A 22,184-nucleotide genomic window follows, 5' to 3' on the forward strand; every position below is an offset into this window, starting at 1 on the left:
CCTTTCGAGGCCACTCACGCTCCCAACGAACGATGCCAATATATGCCGTGACAAAATTTCGTTAACAAGTAGAAGATAGAGGAGGAAATAAGGTGACCTTACCTATCTTGAGTAATGAATGTATCCGAAAGGTATATGGGTATATTTAGTATATCGCTGCTAGCCTTTTTTTTAAGTTCAGAATGCATCTGCCTCCTGATAGGACAAGCTGCCCTTTTACAGGCCATCCAACCCCCTTTAGGAAGTTACATTAGTGCCTAGAAAGGACGTCACATGCAAAGGGTACAGATGTATATTCTGGCCTTTATGAGGGGACCCATTTATCCAATTGTCGAGCTCAGGGCCACACCTACAAGCTGGTGCCGCTCCTTTTGTCGTGGTCCCTGGAAACACATGTTTGAGCCGGCTTGATTCCCCAGACTTAGGCTTGGCTCCTCGAAGTACCTCCTTCAAAACTGTGCCCTATTGGCTTTCTCGAATGACTAGGTTTCCAAATGATATTCGAAAACTTCTTGATTCGAGTGTGTGTGATGGCTAGCTTGACTCCTGAATATATATTCAAATCAAATAGGACATACATGGTAGTTTCGGCTTTCCCTAGATCGGAGGAGGTGCGGGGTCCCTGCTACAACACATGTTTGGTGGTCTCATCCCAATCTCTAATCTTTAAAATTGCAAATTTAGTCGTTCTAATTTTATTAAATGTACCATTGAAGGTCCAAGTTTGCCATGATTGTATCCTAGAGTCTAGAGATGTGGCATGCCAGGTGTATTCTCATTGCAAGGGGTCCTTGGGCATAGCCAATTTCGCAAAAAATCTCTCTTGATCGAAATCTTATTCACAATTGTTAATATTCCCAAATCCCTTGTATTGGTGATCTACGTGTGCCTCATTTCATGCCACCATGCTGTTGTGCTTTTCACCACATCTGTTGATCTTCCTCGAAGGTACCTTGTCCCCCTAGTCACCGTCGACGGTTTCCCTTTTCTTTTGTTCGCAGCCGTCTCTCTTTCCTGTGAATCCAACACACTAAAGTTCCATGTTGCCATTCGTCACCCACAATACTTTGCAGTTGTCTAAAGTTGCTTCTCTTCCTTGAAGCTACCACACATAACATATCCTTGTATCTGCTTATACTATGCACACAACATTCCCAAAATGAGTGGCATGAATAGTGAATTCAGCTCATCATCATCAAGATTGCGGCGGAGGACGGAGGGGTATGAAACTTCGTTTGATATTTTTGTTTTGTCCTAGTTCTGTCTTGGTGATTGTGAAGAGGATTTGGATCCTAAGGGGCTCTGTATGAAATTGACCATGGCCCGTGTACCCCCTTGTAACATGGCATCCTACACCACATATAGAATTCAATGATCATGGCAAATTTGGACATATAATGGCTATTTAATTTTTGTTTAATCCATCCGTACCGTATATTATCAGAAACCGCACGAAACAATAGCAAAAGTCATGCTTTAATAACAGTCCATCGGACCCCACCTGAAACTACTTCGTCCAAATTTTCCATTTTTTTTTGAAGTTAGCATAATTTGTTTAAATTTTGACCAAATTTCATTAAAATTTCAAATAATTTTGAACAAAAATATCTGACAGAAACCCAGCGAGTTAAATCAAAGCGAATTGACACATTTATACAATTAATCGCAGATAAGATGAAAACAGCAAAACACGAGTTGTGCTCTTTATGGATACTTTTTTTCTTTTACCTTTTTAGATAACCCATGCTACTACTTCATTAAGCTGTTTATATGGATATAAAAACGGGGATTGGATTTAATTTAATTTGAACGCACTGGCGCCGGGGTATCCCCTGTTTCCACGCGTAGCCTACTATACTCTCTATGAGTAGCTAGCGAGAGAGCGCTGATGCATGGTGTCCCTCCTCGCTATATATATGGGGGCATTCACTGGCCTCTCCTATTCCCTCTCCCGACCACCACCACCACTCCCCCAACCCACCGCCTTCGTCGGAGGCAGCTTTGCTTCGCTACCCTGCGCCGAGCTAGCTAGGGAGAGGGGATCAATATACCACCCCGCGCATCAACCGGAGAGACGTACGATCGATCGAATAGCTAGCTAGCTCTCTAGCTCGGGGAGAGAGAGAGACAAAGAAGCCTCTCTCTTCGCATGGGAGGAGGGACCAACGGCAACGGCGGCGGAGCGGCGTCAGCTATGGACGTCTACCTTCCCCGGACCCAAGGCGACGTCGACGACGACGGCAAGGAGAGGAGGACAGGTACATACTCTTCTCTTCAAGACTTCAATCTTCTTCTTCTTCCTCCTCTTGCTGATGATGATCACCGGCCATGCAATGGAAAAGATCCTTTTTGTTTTTATCATGCATGGTAATCGATCCTCTTTCTGGTCGATGTTGATTGGAGATTCATTCTGCATCTGATATATATCCAGTAATAATTGGTGAAAACCTGAATTGAAATTGTTGGGACTGAGGCCGTCAGGCTTCGTGAAACGGGGGTCATTAAAAGCAGATGCAGATTCCCCATGGGAATTAAACTCGGGCCCCCTCTTCCTCCCTACGATATCCGAGCTACTGCTACTCCTTCCTCTATGTATTTCTCGCAACAGATTGGTGGATTATCAAAGCTTGCTTTGCGTAGATGTAGATGATCAAATAATAATTAATGCTACGTTAATTGCACCAACCTTGCATTATCTGCATGTAATAATCTCTGTGTCCAGGTCATGCATATGGTTTGATCCTAGTTTTACTTTGTTGCACGATCAGTCGAATTGGCTAGTATTGATTGCCTCCAACTGTAGCTGTGCTCACCATGATCCTTTGGATTTAGAGAGAATTAATGATTCTATTTTGAATCTTTTGCTAGCTAAGGAAAAAAAACAAAGAATTTCTGGCTATTTGTTGCCTTGCTTATGCCCCCGCATGCATGAATTGGTTCAGAATTAATTTTGGACCGATGACAAAAATAGGAACAAAATTTCACGTTTTTCACTTATTTATTACTACTTTTTTTAACCTATTGATGTTTGTCTAATTGTCTGTGAGGAAATATTAGTGTTGGTTTAATTGACCCTGTTATTAGAACAGATGGAATTTGTTAAATTACACTTACTTGTCCCCTGTCCATAGTTGGATGAACAATACAAGGCATTATAAGAGTTTACACATACTTTGATTGAACAATACAACGCATTATATCAGAAAACTATGCATTTAGCAATAAATTTGCCACAAAACTATATTATAGATTTACCATAATTGAAGTTATCACAAAAAATATAATTTTAGAGTTCAAATCTCTCTAGCATAATTGAAGTTATCACAAAAAATAATTCACTGTAGATGTAGTATTGTACTCCCTCTATCCCAAAATAAGTTCATTTTTCACATGTCCCACACATGCCAATACAAAATCAAACAGACTAGAATACTTCTACTCTATTAAATTTTAATACAATTATTCTCCGCATTATTTACTCACACAATTTTATTTCCTAGTTTCACAAGCTCCGATACGATAATTGCTTAAAAATAAACTTATTTTGCAACAAATGAGAGAGCCAAAAATAAAATAGTGTATTTGCTCTATCTTTTTGTCTTGGGAGATGAGTAAAGGAGAGAATATTGCTATGGCCAATCTTAAGCTTAAGGCTAAAACATTTTATTCCTATGCAACATACATGTTGTTATTTGAATCCTGGATGAATAGGGTCTTTATTTCCTTTGTGGGCTCCAACTTAAAGACCAAGAAGAGGCTATATGCATTGTAGTGAGATCAAAGAATACAAGAATGTGTATTCTTTGATCTTGATTATTGAGGCTATATGCATTGTAGTGAGGCTATTGACCTTGATTATTGAGGATGTCATTGCAAGTTCAGATATTTGGACACCATGCCACAGAGCATCGCCGCCTATGCTATGCAATAGAGGTCCTTGTGATTGGGTTGGGTTTTTTGCCCATAAAAACTGGCACATCTCCCTAAAGTTGCCTCTTGCAGGGATAGGCATATACTCCACTCCTAGCCATAGCCTCCTAGGTGTACAGGAGATCATGATCAGCAGGAAAAAGAACGGTCTCCATGGAAGCCGACGCCGGCGATGTCACCGAATCCGGCGGCGGCGGCGGCTGCACCATGCATTGACTCCTGCTCATACATGATCATATAGCAGTCTAGCTAGTTCAGTTAGCAGCTGCTCTAGCTAGCTAGCTAGCCTTTGAGATCTTTTGTGCTGGTTTCCTGTACCTTTCTCGTAGAAAGACATACTCCTGACTTCAGATACATTGCACTTGAGAACTTTGAAAAACATTATTGATATAGTAGTAGAGTTATGGATGCATGACAATCAGATTGTGCTTATGCTTAGTCGAAGAGGATTTTTATGGTACAGTATACTACAAGTAATGATCTAACAGTATAGATGGTGTAGATTCATTTGATCTTCCTTCATATTAGTTTTGCAGTATAAATCGGAAAGGGTATATTTGTCTTTCCATCTTTTTGCGTGAGGGTATTTTTGTATTTTTGCGTTTCCAGAACCCGCTCGAGAGAGAGTGGCTCAGATGAAATCCACTCTAGTCTTAGTCTCTTGCTCGTCTCGTCGTTGATAGGTCGGCATGTACGCTAGCTACGTACTCGGTCTGTCCAAAAATAAAGCGCTAGCACAAACGGACGACGAGATCCAAAATAATTTACTCCCAATGGAAATAAATCTCAACTTCAAATGATTTGACAGCCCTTTATTAAATTTTTAAAAATACTAAACTTACCCTTTTATATACTGCCCTTTTATAAAAATATGATGGTATTTTATAACTCGCGTATTTGTAGGATGCTATTATACAGTTTTCTTTTTTTAAAAAAAATTATCTTAAACACGCGCTGCGAGTAAAAGTAGTATATATATAAGTGCATGGGAAAACAAAAGGAGATACCGGATGGGAAGGTCCTTCCGTGTTCAACTCCAATCCGATATTCCATTGATCTTTGCTGTTCTAGGTTTTGTCCTGTGGTGATTCTGTTATATATGCAGCCGGCCGTTTGATGTCCAAGTCAAGAACTGCGACTGTTTTGTCTGCATCGAATTCTTTTGGCATCATTGATCATCTGTTTTCTTAATCAATGTTTCAGGACATTCTGTTTACAAAAAGGGAGAAAGAAAAGGTTGGCGACATTGTTGTGTTAAGCTAGCTGCTGTTTGAATGCTTGTTTGCCTTTGAGAATTCGAAAATTCCCCTAAAATCAAAAACGAGGAATCTGATTATCTGGTATGCACAATTTTTTTAAACGACGGTGCAAAGTTCTATTGATAGAGCAGGAATCTGATATGATATGCACAATTAACATACTAGCTCTTAACTTATGAACCAGCTACTGGTAGATGATAGGTCAGGCAATGAATTGTAGATTGTGAAAACTAAAAACTAGTTATATATTAACAGAGCTAACTTAGGTTGTGAAAGAAAGAACGAAAATAAAATTTCCAGGCGTAATAGTTTCGTGCCGGTAGCCTGAAATTCTAGAAATTGCAAACCTGGCCTGCAATTCAATCGCATTGTTTTCTGATGAATAATTTGTTCGTTTTAAATTCTTCTGAATTTTGAACGGACAGTGCAAAATATTCGATCGATTTCAAGTGATGTGTTTTGGGCGCATATGAAATGCAATTTGCAGGGACGGTGTGGACGGCGACGGCGCACATAATCACGGCGGTGATCGGGTCCGGCGTGCTGTCGCTGGCGTGGGCGATGGCGCAGCTGGGGTGGGTGGCTGGCCCCATCACCCTCCTCCTCTTCGCCGCCATCACCTTCTACACCTGCGGCCTCCTCTCCGACTGCTACCGCGTCGGCGACCCGGCCACCGGCAAGCGCAACTACACCTACACCGACGCCGTCAAGTCCTACCTCGGTGGCTGGCACGTCTGGTTCTGCGGCTTCTGCCAGTACGTCAACATGTTCGGCACCGGCATCGGCTACACCATCACCGCCTCCATCTCCGCCGCGTAAGCTTAGCCACTCTCTTTTTTTTTTCAATTTCTTCTTATTTTTTTAAAAGAATAATTTTAAAAATATATCTTTTCAAGACTTATTTTTAAGATCTAAACCTTTTGATCATGCTAGCCGGATTAACGTGACAAAATAACCCTCATTATTTGATTATGCCGGTCTGGCTGACGTGGTAAGGACAAAACTATCACGCTCACTACGGGTATCTGACAGTTGCCACGCCATGCCAGATTTTGGAAATAAGTTTTTATAAGGTTTATTTTTTAAAATAAAAGAAAATTTAAAAAGTTCAAACAAAAAAATTCCCTTCCTTCCCGCCATTGATGACGTCATGTTCTTTGCATCGAGCTTAATTAACGTACAATGTCATGGCGTGGCGCGCGTGTGCAGGGCTATCAACAAGTCCAACTGCTACCACTGGCGCGGCCATGGCACGGACTGCAGCCAGAACACGAGCGCCTACATCATCGGCTTCGGCGTCCTGCAGGCCCTCTTCTGCCAGCTCCCAAACTTCCACCAGCTCTGGTGGCTGTCCATCATCGCCGCCGTCATGTCCTTCTCGTACGCCGCCATCGCCGTCGGCTTGTCGCTGGCGCAGACCATCATGGACCCGCTGGGGAGGACGACGCTGACGGGCACGGTGGTCGGCGTCGACGTCGACGCCACGCAGAAGGTGTGGCTCACGTTCCAGGCGCTGGGGAACGTCGCCTTCGCCTACTCCTACGCCATCATCCTCATCGAGATCCAGGACACGCTGCGGTCGCCGCCGCCGGAGAACGCGACGATGCGGCGCGCCACGGCGGCGGGGATCTCGACGACCACGGGGTTCTACCTGCTGTGCGGCTGCCTGGGCTACTCGGCGTTCGGGAACGCGGCGCCGGGCAACATCCTCACCGGCTTCGGCTTCTACGAGCCATACTGGCTGGTGGACGTGGCCAACGCCTGCATCGTGGTGCACCTCGTCGGCGGGTTCCAGGTGTTCTGCCAGCCGCTGTTCGCCGCCGTGGAGGGCGGCGTGGCGCGGCGGTGCCCGGGGCTGCTCGGCGGCGGCGCGGGGCGGGCCAGCGGCGTGAACGTGTTCCGGCTTGTGTGGAGGACGGCGTTCGTGGCGGTGATCACGCTGCTGGCCATCCTGATGCCCTTCTTCAACAGCATCCTGGGAATCCTGGGGAGCATCGCGTTCTGGCCGCTCACCGTCTTCTTCCCCGTCGAGATGTACATCCGGCAGCGGCAGCTGCCGCGGTTCAGCGCCAAGTGGGTGGCGCTGCAGAGCCTGAGCCTCGTCTGCTTCCTCGTCACCGTCGCCGCCTGCGCCGCCTCCATCCAGGGCGTCCTCGACTCGCTCAAGACCTACGTGCCCTTCAAGACCAGGTCCTGATTCGACCTCGCCGTAGTGCGTTAGTGTATACTCTCGGTTTGATTCCATATGGATATGGGGGAATAATGATTTACTACAGTCGTTTTGGACTCTCTGAGGTGCAGCTTTATCTGAAGATTTTATGAGAAGGATTTAGCTTAAGTGTGGTTCGTATAAGTATTATTATGGTGTTAACAGCTGGGTAATTTTAGACGATATTATAAGGGTCAAATTTAATGCTCTGCTTAGCCATATAGTAATTCCGAATAAAGTCCAAAATTAAGGCAACATAGAGCTCTGTTGGACACACAAGTTTCAGCAGTGTTTCAGTTCAGGCTGCAGTTTCAGCTTCTACTCAAGAACAGCACATATTAACACAATTTCTCCAGGCATTACCAAACATGAATGAGTTTAATCAGAAGGAAGCACAAGAAACATGCCATGTGCCATCAGATATTCACACGAAACATACTAGTCCCAACAAGCAAGTCAGGCTGCTCATTCTACTACTACTAGTTCCTAAGAATGTCACTCTACCCATGATCTTGATAGACAGACGTGGAAGCCAGCAGCTTCGTGGCGCCAGATTCAGGGGCACAATTCTCAACAATCAACGAGCCTATTTCCTCTGCTCGAAACTAAAACCTGTATAAACATGAACAAGATACAATAAGCACCGAAAAAGGTCCATATAAAAGTAATAAGAAAAATCTATTGATGGAAAGGGACATTGAAATGCAGGAATCCTTCATTTTCACAGTTTTTTTTTTGGCTAGGGCATTTTACTTACAGGATGTTCCCTTTGCCTTCAACAATCAGTTTGATCTAAAACATAAGCCCTAACGATGTATTATAAATATATCATCACTGGGTCTAAAAAACTTCTAACTGGGTGAATGAATGTAACTGCTCATTTTAACAGCTAATCTTGTTGAAGTGGTGTGCTAGCTCTAGGTCAAATCCCATCATCTGTGGCTTGAAAACACATGCAGACACCTCTCACGTGTACTCACTCTAATTGACGCTCTCAGGTATTATCATCTACATGCACCCATCTAATCTACCTGTAAGCTACAGATAGTGCATTTGACCCTAGAGATCATGCAAGTTTCTCTTTTTTTGCAGATAGTACGGGGTTATCATTTGAATGGCACTAGCACTTGTCAGCTTGAAACAAGCCAATCTTTCCAATGGGCCAACAAGATTACAGTAACCCTGTAATGGGCTTGTGGTAACCCCTTACGGATACTTAGCAGGTCAATTAGCAAATTAAGAATAAATGAAATAAAGATAGGAGATTATCTAGTTAGCCAATGGATGAGATTTGTTAGCAAATTAGAGATAGAGATCGGATTGGTTTCTCTGATAGTAGACATTAATTCCTTGGATGTAAAGTGTTCTCCCTACAGGCCCTATGTGGCTAGTATGTACCCCATCGGGAATTAAGCAAAAAACCATAAAGTTCGGCTAACTTGATCAGAGTCTCCTGAGGTCCTGGGCTCCTGGCACAACAGGCAAACATGACGCCAACCAGTGCAATCCCACCTTTATCGCGGTCTTTGGACCTTTTACCCTATCCATTAATCAAAGCCCATAACAAACTTATCAAATAAGATACATACCCACCCTTACATAGATGGGAGAACTTGACCCTTAGGAAACCTATGTCTCAGATTAAGGAAATAGATAACAAATAAATGTAATCTTATCTCTGTTGCAACACCCAATTTGAACAGTACCACGCATGGACAGTAACCACATGGTACTGTTCATGTACAGTACCGGCGGCCCTAGAGAGGTGGACTACTCTTGGGGCCCTGATGGGCTGCACAAGACACCTTCCTCTCTTTTCATGGTTGGGTTGGCAACCAACAATCACAGAAAAAAGATGCATGAAAATGTAGGTACACAATGCTGCTAAGGCTTAGCTAAAGAATTTATAGGTTACTAGCATATTTTACGTGCGTTGCAACGGGATTTTAATTAATTAAAGAAAATTATCTTTAACCTATTATTACCATCTCTTAATTGTTGTATATGTTTGTTACAGACATGTGGGCCCTTTGGTCCCACACTATTCTTTTTCCTTGCTATAAAGAGTAGAGGGTTAGTGGGAGTGGTTGACATGTGGGTCCTCTAGCCCCGCATGTCATTTTTACTCTAAAAGAAAGTTGGGAGTTGGTGGTGGTGGTGGTTTTTTTTTTGGGGGGGTGGGGGGTGGGGGGGCAGAACAACCCCCACGACTACTCCCTTTTGTAAGGGGTATAGATATGGATGTAATGCAAGTATGTAAGAATGTTGTTTTCTTCATTATTCATACAAATATCCATCTCTCTGTGCAAAGTTATGTGAACGCAATGTAACAATGTAAGACTGTTGTCTTCTTCATTATTCATACGAATATCCATCTTTCTGATAAAATCTTATATATTGTCAAAATTTATGAATGGAAACAAGCAAGATTGCAGATTGGTCGACTTACCTCCAGAAGCCCATGAGCTTATCCGTTGGATGATAATTTTCTCGGATGGTATGCCACAAGCACTTAGGACATGTAAAACTTGTTGAACCATCTCATCCTCACAGTATTTAATTTCAACTAACTTGAGATGCTTTGACACCAAGAATTTTTCATTCTGATTTTTGTTCGTGCTACCTCTTTTGACCATAGTACGTTGGCTCTGTAGCAAACAAAGTAATTTTAAAATTGAATCAATCAACTATACAAGAAAACTCTAATAAAACAAAGCTATACTAATTACATGTAATCTTTCTTACCTTCCGAAGTTGAAGAGTAAGTTTCTCTAGAACCGGTGAGTGTTGGAGGAAGTAAATTAGTGCGCTGGAGTCAGCAGCCATACACCATTCATTGAGCAACAGTGTTTTCAGCTTGTTAAATGTAGGGCAACATCTAAAATCCCTTCTGAAAATGAACTGGACAATGCACAAATTGATGAGAATAAATTCAAGGTCTAACTTCATAATAGCAGATTTGGAAATACTGGATTGAACAGGAGCTGTGTGTAGGGGTTTTTTTATATTTCAAGTAATTATTAGGTAGAAGAAGATGCAGAGATTTATAACCTGTACTTGGTTTTGCTATCTTCTGATGAACAAGACATAGTAAACAAGAACATGATATACCAGGTATTGAAAATTAACATGGATAACTAGTTAAGCTCTGCTAGTCACAGTTTAATATAGTATGATGTCAGAAACAACTGTAAAGGATGTTTACATGTTAATATAATGATAATCCGCAATTGTTAATTGGCAACAAACAGGCAATACACTTAGATAGCTTGTTTTGTAGAAAGCTTAATGTTCTCTTGGATGGATAAGAAAAGTCAACAAGATGTAGCTGACAACAAAAAACACTAGGAGTTCTTATAGGGCGGCTCAAGCGTACCACTCCGGCACCACTTATCAACTCTAATTGGATGGCATCTGATAAACCATTGAGAAGCACAGTGCCATTGCCCTTAACTGTACTGTGATGGCATCCAGTATAATCGGGACCAAATTCGCCGTAATAGTAGCAGTCACAAGAATCAGCACAGTGTTCACCAAACCTGATAAATGCCGATGCCAAGGAAGGCATGCTCATGAGCACTGGAGTGTACAAGGTAAAATCGGTAATCTCCAAGGAAATGAGATTTGGGCAAGAAATGCGAGTGCGATTTCGGAAAAAATCACATCCTTCGATTCTCAGACGTCTTAATGATTCTGATAAGATCTGCTTTACTTTGTCTTTGATGATGCAACCTCCCAGCTCCAACTCCTCCAACTCCCTGCAGCTAGAGAAATCAAGGGAGAAGGCCCCCAACTCCACGCTGAAAAGTTCTAATCTCTTCAAACGCTGGGCTTTGAGAGGCGCACCAAATAGACGGGTGTGCGCTTCAACAGAAACACGAAGCACCCGAACTTGGCACGATACAGCATACCGGATCCACTGTCTGGCGTTCTCCCCGAACACCTCACAACCGTCTCCCTCGTCAAAGCATGTGATGTCGCATTCATGTAGAGCCAACCGGTTGCGCCGGAGCAGAAAGTTGGTGACGAAATCACTCAGGTGCTGGACGTCCCGGCAATCATCGAACGCGTAGATGCGCAGGGCGGGCACGGACTTCCACTGGTGGCGCCAGCGGCGGGAGAGCACGCACGTCCGCACCACGTCGCGGGAGGGCAGGAAGGAGAGCGCCCGCTGGAGGACCTCGTCCGGAAGGGCGCTGATGCGGTCCTCGCCACCGCCATCCGTGGTGGCGACCGCCGCCGCCTTGCACTTCTTCCGGTCAGCCATTTTGTCGAACAAGCGGCGGGCGCCGGGGCAAGCTAGGGATAGAACGAGTTTGAGCCAAGCGAGAACCGGGCAAATCTAGGAAACCAAAAATACTGCACAAGAAGTACAGTGCTGAGCTCACCTCACCCCAGCGGGACTCGATCGGAGGCGGCCAACCTGCCGCGGCGGCGGCGGCGGCGGCGCAGAAGGCGGTAGCCCTCCCCTTCTCCGTCGGACTCGAGGGTAGCTTCTCGTTAGTGGTAGTGGGAGCCTGTCTGCCTGTGGTCTTTATGGGCTAAATCACAACGCAGAAAACGAATCTTGGGCTGGGTTTTGGGTATGGCCCTAGAATCGGAGCCCACTTAGTCATCAAGGTCCTTTTTACGGAAGGAATAAGTTCACCAGAGGTCCCTCAATTTAATAGCGAGATTTTTAACGTCCCTTAACCACAAAACCAGAAATCTTCACCCCTAAACTATACAAAACCGTTTACTCAACGTCCCTAGGTAGTATATATGGGTGGTTTTGCTGATGTGGCATCCTAGTCAAAAAAAAATAAAAAAGTATGTGGGGCCCACATGTCAGCTGCACATTTCATTCCCTTCTCTTCTCTTCTCTTCTCCTTCTCTTCTCTCTTCTCTCTTCTCTCTTCTCTTCTTCTTCTCCTTCAGTGAGGGAGGCCGACAGTCGGCGGGCGGAGCGGCGATGGGAGGGCGGCAGGCGAGCGCAACGATGGGCGGCGGCGGGCCCATGTGGCAGCGGAGCGACGACGGGCGAGCGCGGTGGGCAGAGTAGCGCAGGATGCAGGCAGAGCGGCGATGGGCGGCGGTGGGCGGAGAGGCGCCGCCCTCCGCCCCGCTCGTTACTCCCGCCGTCCTGGCCGCCTCTCTCCCCTAATCCGCGCGCTGCCTGCCGCCGCGCTCGCCTCCTCTCCCCCTCTCCGCGCCGCCCTTCGCCCCGTCTGCCACTCCTGCCGTCCCGGCCGCCTCTCTCCCCCTCTCCGCGCCGCCTGCCACCGCGCCCGCCTCCTCTCCCCATCTCCATGCCGCCCACCGCCGCACCGGCCCCCTCTCCCGCTTCTTCCCCACACGCCGCCGTGCCCGCATCTGCCGCCCGCATTCGTTAGGGAAATCGCTGCAAAGGACGAAGACGACGCCGATGCTGCACGTGAACGGGAGCAAGGTCGCCGCCCGCCTCACTTGCCTTTTCCGTTGCTCCTCGCCGCCCTAGCGCGCTCGCCCACCGCGGGCCCGTCGCGGCTCCGCCCGCTGGCCGTCGGCCTCCCTCATTGAAGAAGAAGAGAAGAGAGGAGAGAAAAGAGGCGATGTCAGGGCAGACGACCGCGGAGGTGGAGAAGAGGGAGAGGGCCTCCCGGAGGCGGCCGTGGCGGGAGTGCGCGGAGAGGATGGCGGTGTAGGACGAGAAGGCGAGGGAGGGAGAAAGGGTCGACGGGGAAAGCGCGCCGCTCGCCGGCGGCAGGGCCCGAGGTTGAGCACCTGGCGCGTTCGAACATCTCCGCGCCCGAGCTCGCCATCGCGCCGGCCACCACATCTCCTCCTTTCCCGCCGCTGTCGTCACGCTGACTACCTCTCTCTCCCTCTCCTGCCGCCGCCGTCCACGCTCCGCCGCCGGCCACCTCTCTCACCCTCTGTCGCCGCGCCTACTCGAGAGAACCCGGAGAGGAGAAGAGAAAAAGAAAAAAAAGGAGAAATGTGGGACCCACACCATTGTCTCACTTACATGTGGGCCCCACATATTAATTTTATTTATTTTTGCTGACTAGGATGCCACGTCAGCGATAACCACGCATATATACTGCCTAGGGACCTTGAGTGAACGGTTTTGTATAGATTAGGGGTGGAGATTTCTGGTTTTGTGGTTAAGGGACGTCAAAAAATCTTGCTGTTAAGTTGAGGGACCTCCGGTGAACTTATTCCTTTACAGAATAATTAACTATTTCCCACTCTTACAAGCCATTTTTACCTTGGAAAAACTCCATTTTACGCACTTCAACTCTTCGCTTGGTCTAAAATTCGTCTTTAAACATGAAAACTGGGTATTTAACAATCCCAAACTACTAAAACCGGACACTTTACCCAAAGCTAGATGCCATCTCTACAAATAATCCATGCATGTTAGCACAGAGAGGAGGGGGGTCCCACCTATCAGCCTTACCCTCTCTTCTTCTCCCCCTCTGTCTCTCTCTCTCTTTCCTTCATCTCTAATAAGCTCGGCGGAGTAGTTGAAGGTACTGGCGAGCTCTCTCCATCCCGGCCTCCATAGCTCTCACTCTCTCCACCCCTATGAGCTTTCTCCCTCTGCTTTCGCGCCGTAGATTGGCATTGCTCCACGGCATATGGCAATGGTGGGTGAAGATATGCGGCGGTCAGTGGATGAGGTAAAGGTGGTGACGCACAGTCGTGGAGGGGGTCCTGTAGCCACGACGGAGAGAAGGTCCAATAATGCTGGAGAACAGAATGGAAAGGTTGGTGACGATGTCGTGGTGGCACAAATCTGGTGCTAGTCCTCTTTGGCAGCAACAACAGCTAGAAGTAGTGAAGGGGCGAGGAGCTCATTGTCGACTACCTAGCTAGAGAGATGGAGCTCGCCAAAGCGCCTTCACTACTGCCCAAGCTGATCAAGGCTCAGGAGTGAAGAAACTAGGGGATGCTAAAGGACGCGGATTTTAATGGTGACACCACCACCATCCGCCTTGCTCCTCCTCCTTGAGCTGCTCTCTTCACCGAGCAGCCCCTTCTCTGAGTGGCGGCTAGCCACAAAACTCGTTGTGCCGCCCACTGTCCACCATAACATTGTGCTACCCCTCTCCTCCTTCCTCCCTCCACTGATGAGGACATGGAGCCCGCCCCCTTTGCCAAGCTCGGGAAAGATGGGGTTAGCGGCAAGCTCGACATGATTGGGGTGGCGAGAATTCCATGCTCCATCGCTACCGCTCTCCTCATCGAGCTCAGAGAGGTCAACTTCAAGCCAAGCTTGAGGAGGTTACCGTTGCCACTCTCTTGTTCGAGCCCAGCGCGTGCAGTGAGGTCCCCGACAAGTTTGTTGTTGGTAGAGATGGTAATGGGGTGTGTACCCATTAGGTTCATTCAGCCCATAGTTGCACCCCGTGTAAACTAAATATGCCCATTTCAACAACCACAACCACTGTCGGCCAGGTGCAGGATTTCTCCGTACCTGCACTCGTGTGGGTAATGGGTACCCATACTGTAACACTGGAGAGGAACAGGGAGAGGATAGGATTGAGAGGGGCGCAAACACAACATTGGGGATGGGAACATGAGATTATAGATTGAGAGCAGGGAAAGGATAGGATTTTGAGCCTCGAGCTGAAAACGCAAGTTATGTGTGCTCGGCGTTTGGTGTTAGCTTGCGTGCTTGTGTCCTGCCCAACACCCCGGACGGGTGGATCCTGACCAACTCCTTGGCGTGACGTGATCTTGGTGCGCGACATTAGAGGGTAGCACACTCCCTAGCTGCCTTCGTGAGATATGCCCGTGCGTGCAGCGGTCTTGGTCCATGAAGGTCTAGTGAAGGGATGATGAGATGGGTGGGAAGAGCACGTCCCTAGCTGCTGCCATTAGATACGCCCATGCATGCGATGGAGCGGGCAAGGGTGGGAAGAGGTAGGGACTGGGAAGGGGTGGGGAGATTCTATACTTAGGGTTTATTGGTTGTATGGCATTGGGCCACTACTACACATATGTGCTAGGCCTACATGTATTTTTGACCCACGTTTTTGGATAGTGAACGTTTTAAACACGACTCGCTTGATGGATGATATTTATGCCCATTAGTAGACTCATTGGTGAGGTTTATGCCCATTTGTAGCTTATAATGGAGTAAAACCCAGGGACTTAGGTCATGGGACCATTACCATCTCTAGTCATTAAGGAGTGAGATTGAGATAGGAGGAAGAGAGTGAGGGAAGAGGGAGCAACACCGACATGTCATGCTGTAATTTTATTTGATTTATTGACTTATTTGATAGCCACATCAACGCTACGTAGACAAAACACATGCTGAAAAAACGCTAAGGGGTAAAGTAAATGGGATTAAAAGTTTAAGGGTGTGTTATAGAGTTCAAAGGGTTTGTTTTAGACAAGAAGTATGTAGGCTTAACATGGTTCGACAAGAACCACTGTGTGTGTGAACTGAATTTAATTTCATTTAACATTTTTAACTTTAAAAGTAGACTCTTCTCTAAAAGTTATTTTCAAAACTAGTGACAAAACAACGTTGTCATGCCATCCATAGTGGACACGAGCCAACATTGTTAATGTTTTGCTATGTTGACCTTGCTAACATTGCAAAAGCCAGTGTCGGTTGGTGACATGACGAAATAACGCTGTCACGTCGCGAGAAGGCTAACATGGATTTATCGATTTATATTCTGAAACACGTTAGATACTTATGAGTATGATACGTTAATCATACTCGTAAATATTTTTATCATGCACTTTATTAAAAAAAATAAGTTGTCAAATTTTGAAGATGAGCAGTATCCGTTTATAAGTATCTAATTAAACTCTAAAGACGAAGGAAGTAGTATATTACTAGTATATATTATACTATATATAAATCCCCCATATAAAATTCTTAAGCCTAACACGCTATATATAGTCTCAAACCATTCAAAACATGCAATGTTCGCGCGCTTTGTGGCGAGTGGACGAAGGGGTCGTCGCGCGCGCCCCCGCCCATGGCGCCAAGAAACGAGGCCCGCCGCTCGCGCGCCCATAAAATCGCACCGCTGCCATGGACCCTCACCTCCTCCCCCTCCACGCCATCCCCGACACCGATCGAGAGAGAGAGATCGCACCGATCGACGTACGGTACGAGACGACCATGGCGCGTCCTCGCTTCGCCACCACGGCGCCATTGTTGGCGCTCGCCGTCCTCGCCGCCGTGGTGTCCGTCGCCGTCGCCACCGCTCCCGCCGGCAAGGACCCCGGCGGCTTCGTCGTCACCGGGCGCGTCTACTGCGACCCCTGCCGCGCCGGCTTCGAGACCAACGTCTCCAAAAGCATCCCAGGTGCGTAGAGATCGAATCGAATCGAAGAAGCAATAAGAAGGCAGGTGCAGGCGAGGTGACTGAGGAAATGCGTGCGTGCGTGCGTAGGGGCGACGGTGTCGGTGGAGTGCAGGCACTACGGGGCGGGGAGGGAGAGCCTGAAGGCGGAGGCGACGACGGACGAGAAGGGGTGGTACAAGGTGGAGATCGACCAGGACCACCAGGAGGAGATCTGCGAGGTGGTGCTGGACAAGAGCAGCGACCCGGCGTGCTCCGAGACGGAGAAGACCCGCGACCGGTCCCGCGTCCCGCTCACCAGCAACAACGGCCTCAAGCAGAACGGCATCCGCTACGCCAACCCCATCGCCTTCTTCCGCAAGGAGCCCCTCGCCGACTGCGGCTCCATCCTCCAGAAGTACGACCTCAAGGACGCCCCCGAGACCCCATGATCATCATCATATATATGTTTCTCCTTAGCAGTGCATCAAACGTTCCTTCAAATTTGAGCCTCTCCGAAGCTCAAGATGGAGCCGCCGCCGCCCGTGTAGAAGTAAATTAATCTACGATTGCAGCATGCAATAACGGAGTTTACATTGCCGATCGATCTGTTTTGTACGTACCTAAGTAATTTGGAGACGCTGATGTGATTCTTTGTTCATTCATCAAGAGTCTTTGTGTGTGATTGTACCCTCCTCCTCTTGTTGCTCTGTAATTACCTACTCCACTATTACTAAGTACTTGTTGATCTGCGGGGGGCGCCTATATACATTGCTGTAACTGTGTGACACACATTAATTACTCCATCCATTTCATACTATAAGGTCCTGTTTGTTTCAACTTATGATTATTATAATCTACATTATTAAGCCATATTACTATAAGCTGGATTATAATAAACTGTCATAGAATAAGCTGTGAGTTGTTTGTTTGTCTGGATTATTGAAGGCATGGATTATTGGGTTTGAATGGCTAAAGTCTATAATGCCCTCAGCTATCTGTTCGGTTGATGGCATAGGTGGGTAATTTTTCTCAAGTATGTAGGGGTAGTGGGTCTTTAGCCACTCAATAATCTGAAAAAAGCTCCTCTAGAGTAGCTTATCAGATTATAATAATCTGGCTTATAGATTATAATAATCTACTTGTTTGTTTCAGCTTACTCCTAATAAGCTAGATTATAATAATCCTAAGCTGAATCAAACAGGGCCTAAGTCGTTTTGTTTTTTTTTAAGTCACTAAGTTCGCTTAAAAATATAGTAACATTCAAAAAAACAATTTTGCTTTTAATTAAACTAATTTGGTGTTGTAGATGGTGATAATTTTTTCTACGCTAGATCAAAAGAAAAACGGAGGCATTACCAATTTCGATTTGAGTAAGAATGTAAGATTGATATGGGAATGGATGTGAGGAGCCAAAGACGACAATGCCATCACCAAAACATGCATATCCGAGAACTTGATCGTGCAAGTTCAAGTTGCATCTCAAACACGGATTTTTGTTTTATCAAATTTATAGAAGAGAAATCAAGGGAGGATTGGAGTCCCCTAACTCGACATGAGAAGTCGTCTTTACCACAGGTATCAGCATGCAAGCATCCGACTAGGGACGATACAGCGTACTGGATATACACCGACAGAGGTTCGATCCGGAACGCCTCAAGCTAGCTGCTGTCCTGCAACTCCTCATCGTCATCGCATTCGATCTCGCATTCGTCCAGGGGTAACGGGCCGGCTGCGGTGGAGCATGCAGAAATTTGTCGACGAATTCAGGTGGTGGAGGTGCACGCGTCCGGGAGCGCGCGGGAGGGCGCTGATGCGGTCCTCACCGTCATCCGTGCGCCGCAGGGGCAGCTGGGGGCCGGGGTTATAGATGGCCATAAGGCCCAAAGCCCAAAGGCCCGGCCCACGGCACGATATTTTGGCCCGACCCAAGCATGGCACGCCCTGACTTGGGTCGGACCTGTGCCGGCCCGGCCCGACCGCCGGGCTGTGCCTGGGCCTCCCGCGACCAGCACGTTGGGCTAGCAGGCCAGGCCCGGCACACAAAGTATAGGGACTAAAAATAGACATCTTAATATCATAGTCCAAAGAATAGAGACCTAAAATAGACTTATTTTATCTATTTATATTCACAGCCCAAAGAAGAGGAAGGGAAAATAGACTTTTTTAGCTAAGCATATGTCACAGCCCAAGAGGAAGGAGAAAATTAGACTTATTATATGGACAGGCACGATCAGCCGTCATGCATTTGGGCCGGCCCGGCACGGCCCGAGTCGTGTTGGGCCGCGCCTGGGGCATGTGTGCGGCCCGTGGGCTGGCACGGCATGGCCTGGTGTGTTGGTCGGGCTGTGCCAGCCCGACTACCCTCGGCCTAGACACGGCTGAGTTTGGGCTGTGCCGGGCCATGCTGCCCGTTTGGCCATCTATAGCCGAGGTAGCGCGAGATGAATACGTGCAGTCAACATCTGAGCAAATCGGAGGGGGGGACGGCTGATACGCGATTAGCCGCGGGGGGGGGGGGGGGGGTCAGTTGCCCCCTCCTCTAGTCTCTCTGTATCTAATCTACTACTTCTATACGTATGTATATACTATATATACACACGTATGTGTTATATAGGTATATACATACGTATATATACATATAAATATATTTTTAATGTATAAAAAATATATACCCATATACAAAGGTTATATACGATTTATACAAAGTTTATATAGGACATATAAAACTTTGTATACGATAAATACAAACTTTATATACATACATATTCGAAACTCGCTCTCCCTCCTCACCCGCGCGGCGCATCCGCCGCCCCCTCTCTGCGCGCGACACGTGTCCAGTCACGCGCCTCCCCGCGCGACTGATCGCCAACTAGCCTTCTCGTATCGGGGGCGCTGTGCTGCAGGTGGAAGAAGACGAAGAGTGGTTTACATGGGCTAAATCAAGATGAAGCTCGGAGGAGACCGCATGCGTGTGGGCTTCGCATGGGCTGACTAAAACGCCGGAGCAGAACAGTAGTTTGCCAGTAAAACGACAGAAAAGATCCTGGTTGTGAACCGGTCAAAGATGCCAGATTTTCTAACTGGCACCTAGCACGCAGCACTTCTTCATCAGTGCTGTTGTAGAACCAAAACCTATCATAATTTATATATACCGGTTTTAGTCAAAAGCCGACACGTATAAGAATGAACGAGCCAAAAAAAAAACCAGCTCGGCTCGAATCCAGTCGGCTTTGAGCACATCAAGAACATCAAGAACATCAAGAGCATCATTCAAGAATACATAAAGAACACGTACACCATTCAAGAACATCATTCTCCACCATCGCCGTCGTCGGATGGAGAGGAGGATGCCACCGCCTTCTCCACCACCGCCACCGCTGCCACGGGAAGCCGCTATTGCCCAATGGAGAAGGGGGAGGGGGCGCGTGACTCCCTCCCGCTGCCTCCCCTCCCGCCAGATAGACGGCGGGAAGGCGCCGCCGCCACCGCGTCCCATCCCACCAGATCTGGTGGAGGGGAGGGCGCTGGCGCCGCCGCCACCGCCCCTCCCGTTGACAACCCTCCCACCAGATTCTGGTGGAGGGGAGGGCGTGCCGGCCAGCTACCGCCGGTCGTGCCGCGCCTCTGCCGGCGCCAAGGCCACGGCGACCTCCATCCTCGCGCCGCAGACGCCTCCTTTGCGTCACCGATGTCTCCTTCTTCCTCGTGCATAGCAGCGCAACGCCGCCACCGTGGCAACCTCCACCGCTGCCAGCCTCACCTCCTCGCTCGCACCGCGCCGTGCTCTGTCGTCGCTGCCTGTGCCGCCCAGCCGCAGCCGCGCCAGTGCCGCCGCCACCGCACAAACTCTGCATGCGCCTCCGTCGTCCGCCGATGCCGCGGGTTTCCGCCGCGCTCCTCCGGCGTCGGCCACCTCCGCCCGCCGGCCACAGCTGTTGCGCCCCTCGCCTCAACCGTCCGTCGTCGCAGTGGACCGTTGCCGGCCAGATCCGCGCCTGGGTGGGCAAGATTCACCACCGGTGCGTCCAGATCCGTTGCCCCATCGCCCCGACGCCCGCCGTGGCACGGCCTTACGACCGGCACGCGCCACTCCGCCTCCCACACCGAGGGAGAGCTCCGCCGCCGGGATGTTCTCCCTGCCGCCACGTTTCCGGCCGGCCGCGCGGTTTCCGGCGGCGGACTCCGACGGCGGCAAGGCAGCTAGAGGAGGATGGAGGTGGCGGCGTGGGCAGCTAGGGTTTCGCTCGAGAGCCACCCGCGTGAGGTTGAGGGAGGTCAATCCGCCGAACAACCTGTTTTTGACTCAGGAGTCTAATCCACTGCGTTCTTTTGATTTAAAATTAACTATTCAACCATCATATCTTTACCTACCGGCACTATGCAACTATATATGCAAATGCTGATTGTTTACTTTGACCGCGGTCAATTCAGGTACGTAAGTTGGTCGCCCAAGTACTAACTATTGGGCTTTAGATGCTGTTCGGTTAGAGACTAATCTTTGCCACAACTCAATTTATCATTAGTGTAGTAAGCCACAGAAAGTTTGGTCAATAAGTATGGCAAACTTTAAATTAAAAAATTAGAGTATAACCTAAGTCAATATATTGTAATAAATTGTGGTTTAACTCAACCGTGACAAAAGAAAAAAAAACCTAGCTAGCCCCCTAAAAGATTGATACGCTGCCTAAAATTTAACGACAAACTTCGGCTGGCAACTAAATAGCCCCTCAGTCTTCCACCGAGCATCATGTCTAGTTCTCTTCTCTCCAAAGCTGCAACTATCTAGCTAGGTGGTGATGGGTAATTAACTTGGTACGGCCTCTAATTAAGAACCGTAATTAATTAACTTGGTTCGGAAACACTTCATGCAATTTTCAAGGCAATATATTAGCTCCGATTTTAGACACAATTACAAAGGTGTTATGAAAACTGAGAGCTTCTAAAAGTTGCATGTCGTAAACTTGAGACGACGGTTATGCAACTTTTTATCAATTATGGATGGAGATTCACAAATAAACTTCAATAAATATGTACTCCTTATCCTATATGGATTATTTTTCTTCTTAAATTGGTGTCCTCATTTTTTTTTAACTTCACTCGTTTTAGAGTGTTACTTTATAATAATTGAATGTAGCTCTTTTGAGTAAAGGCTGTGATGTTCTATTCCATTATGAATATCGAACCGTTCAAAATCTACACGAACTAAGCACGATCATGGGCAAGTATATCGGCACTATCTCTCAACGTGGATCCTGCCTACCCTACCATATATATGCTTGAATGAGTCATCCATACGTACTGACCCTGATCATGAGTCCATGACATGCGTAGTATCAGATATCAGTCGTTGTGTCACCTCATGAGACTAATTCTATGACCTATCTAGTTTGGTGCATATATGCTATTATCTACCTATCAACTGTATCTCATGATGTTTGATTGATGGTTAAAGTAAAACCTCACTATAGCCAAGGTGTGAAGTGCCACAATATACCTTAGACAAACTTC

The 22,184-nt window shown here is 47.4% G+C and overlaps 3 protein-coding genes across 4 annotated transcripts; 2 read left to right on the forward strand and 1 right to left on the reverse strand.

The window, feature by feature from the left end:
• Positions 1-1,941: 1,941 nt before the first annotated feature.
• Positions 1,942-7,653, forward strand: LOC4341287 (amino acid permease 3). Its single transcript, XM_015785508.3, has 3 exons — positions 1,942-2,258; positions 5,677-6,004; positions 6,399-7,653. Exons 1-3 carry the CDS (start codon positions 2,150-2,152, stop codon positions 7,384-7,386), a joined length of 1,425 nt encoding a protein of 474 aa, XP_015640994.1. The 5' UTR covers positions 1,942-2,149; the 3' UTR covers positions 7,387-7,653.
• LOC4341288 (F-box protein At5g03100) lies at positions 7,623-11,906 on the reverse strand. Of its 2 annotated transcripts, none has more exons than XM_026026517.2 (5): positions 11,792-11,906; positions 10,775-11,697; positions 10,144-10,299; positions 9,848-10,046; positions 7,623-8,010 (listed from the first exon to the last, which is right to left on the reverse strand). In XM_026026517.2, the coding sequence occupies exons 2-5, from the start codon at positions 11,663-11,665 to the stop codon at positions 7,985-7,987; spliced, it is 1,272 nt and encodes a 423-aa protein (XP_025882302.1). In that variant the 5' UTR covers positions 11,666-11,697; positions 11,792-11,906; the 3' UTR covers positions 7,623-7,984. The 2 variants fall into 2 exon arrangements, with proteins under 2 accessions (XP_025882302.1, XP_015640995.1); XM_015785509.3 differs by having other exon boundaries at positions 11,787-11,906.
• A 4,427-nt stretch (positions 11,907-16,333) lies between these two features.
• LOC4341289 (pollen allergen Phl p 11) lies at positions 16,334-17,493 on the forward strand. Its single transcript, XM_015787171.3, has 2 exons — positions 16,334-16,697; positions 16,785-17,493. The coding sequence occupies exons 1-2, from the start codon at positions 16,421-16,423 to the stop codon at positions 17,123-17,125; spliced, it is 618 nt and encodes a 205-aa protein (XP_015642657.2). The 5' UTR covers positions 16,334-16,420; the 3' UTR covers positions 17,126-17,493.
• The last annotated feature ends 4,691 nt before the right edge of the window (positions 17,494-22,184 follow it).

This window comes from Oryza sativa, chromosome 6 (genome assembly GCF_034140825.1).
Source record: "Oryza sativa Japonica Group chromosome 6, ASM3414082v1".
Classification (NCBI taxonomy): domain Eukaryota; kingdom Viridiplantae; phylum Streptophyta; class Magnoliopsida; order Poales; family Poaceae; genus Oryza; species Oryza sativa.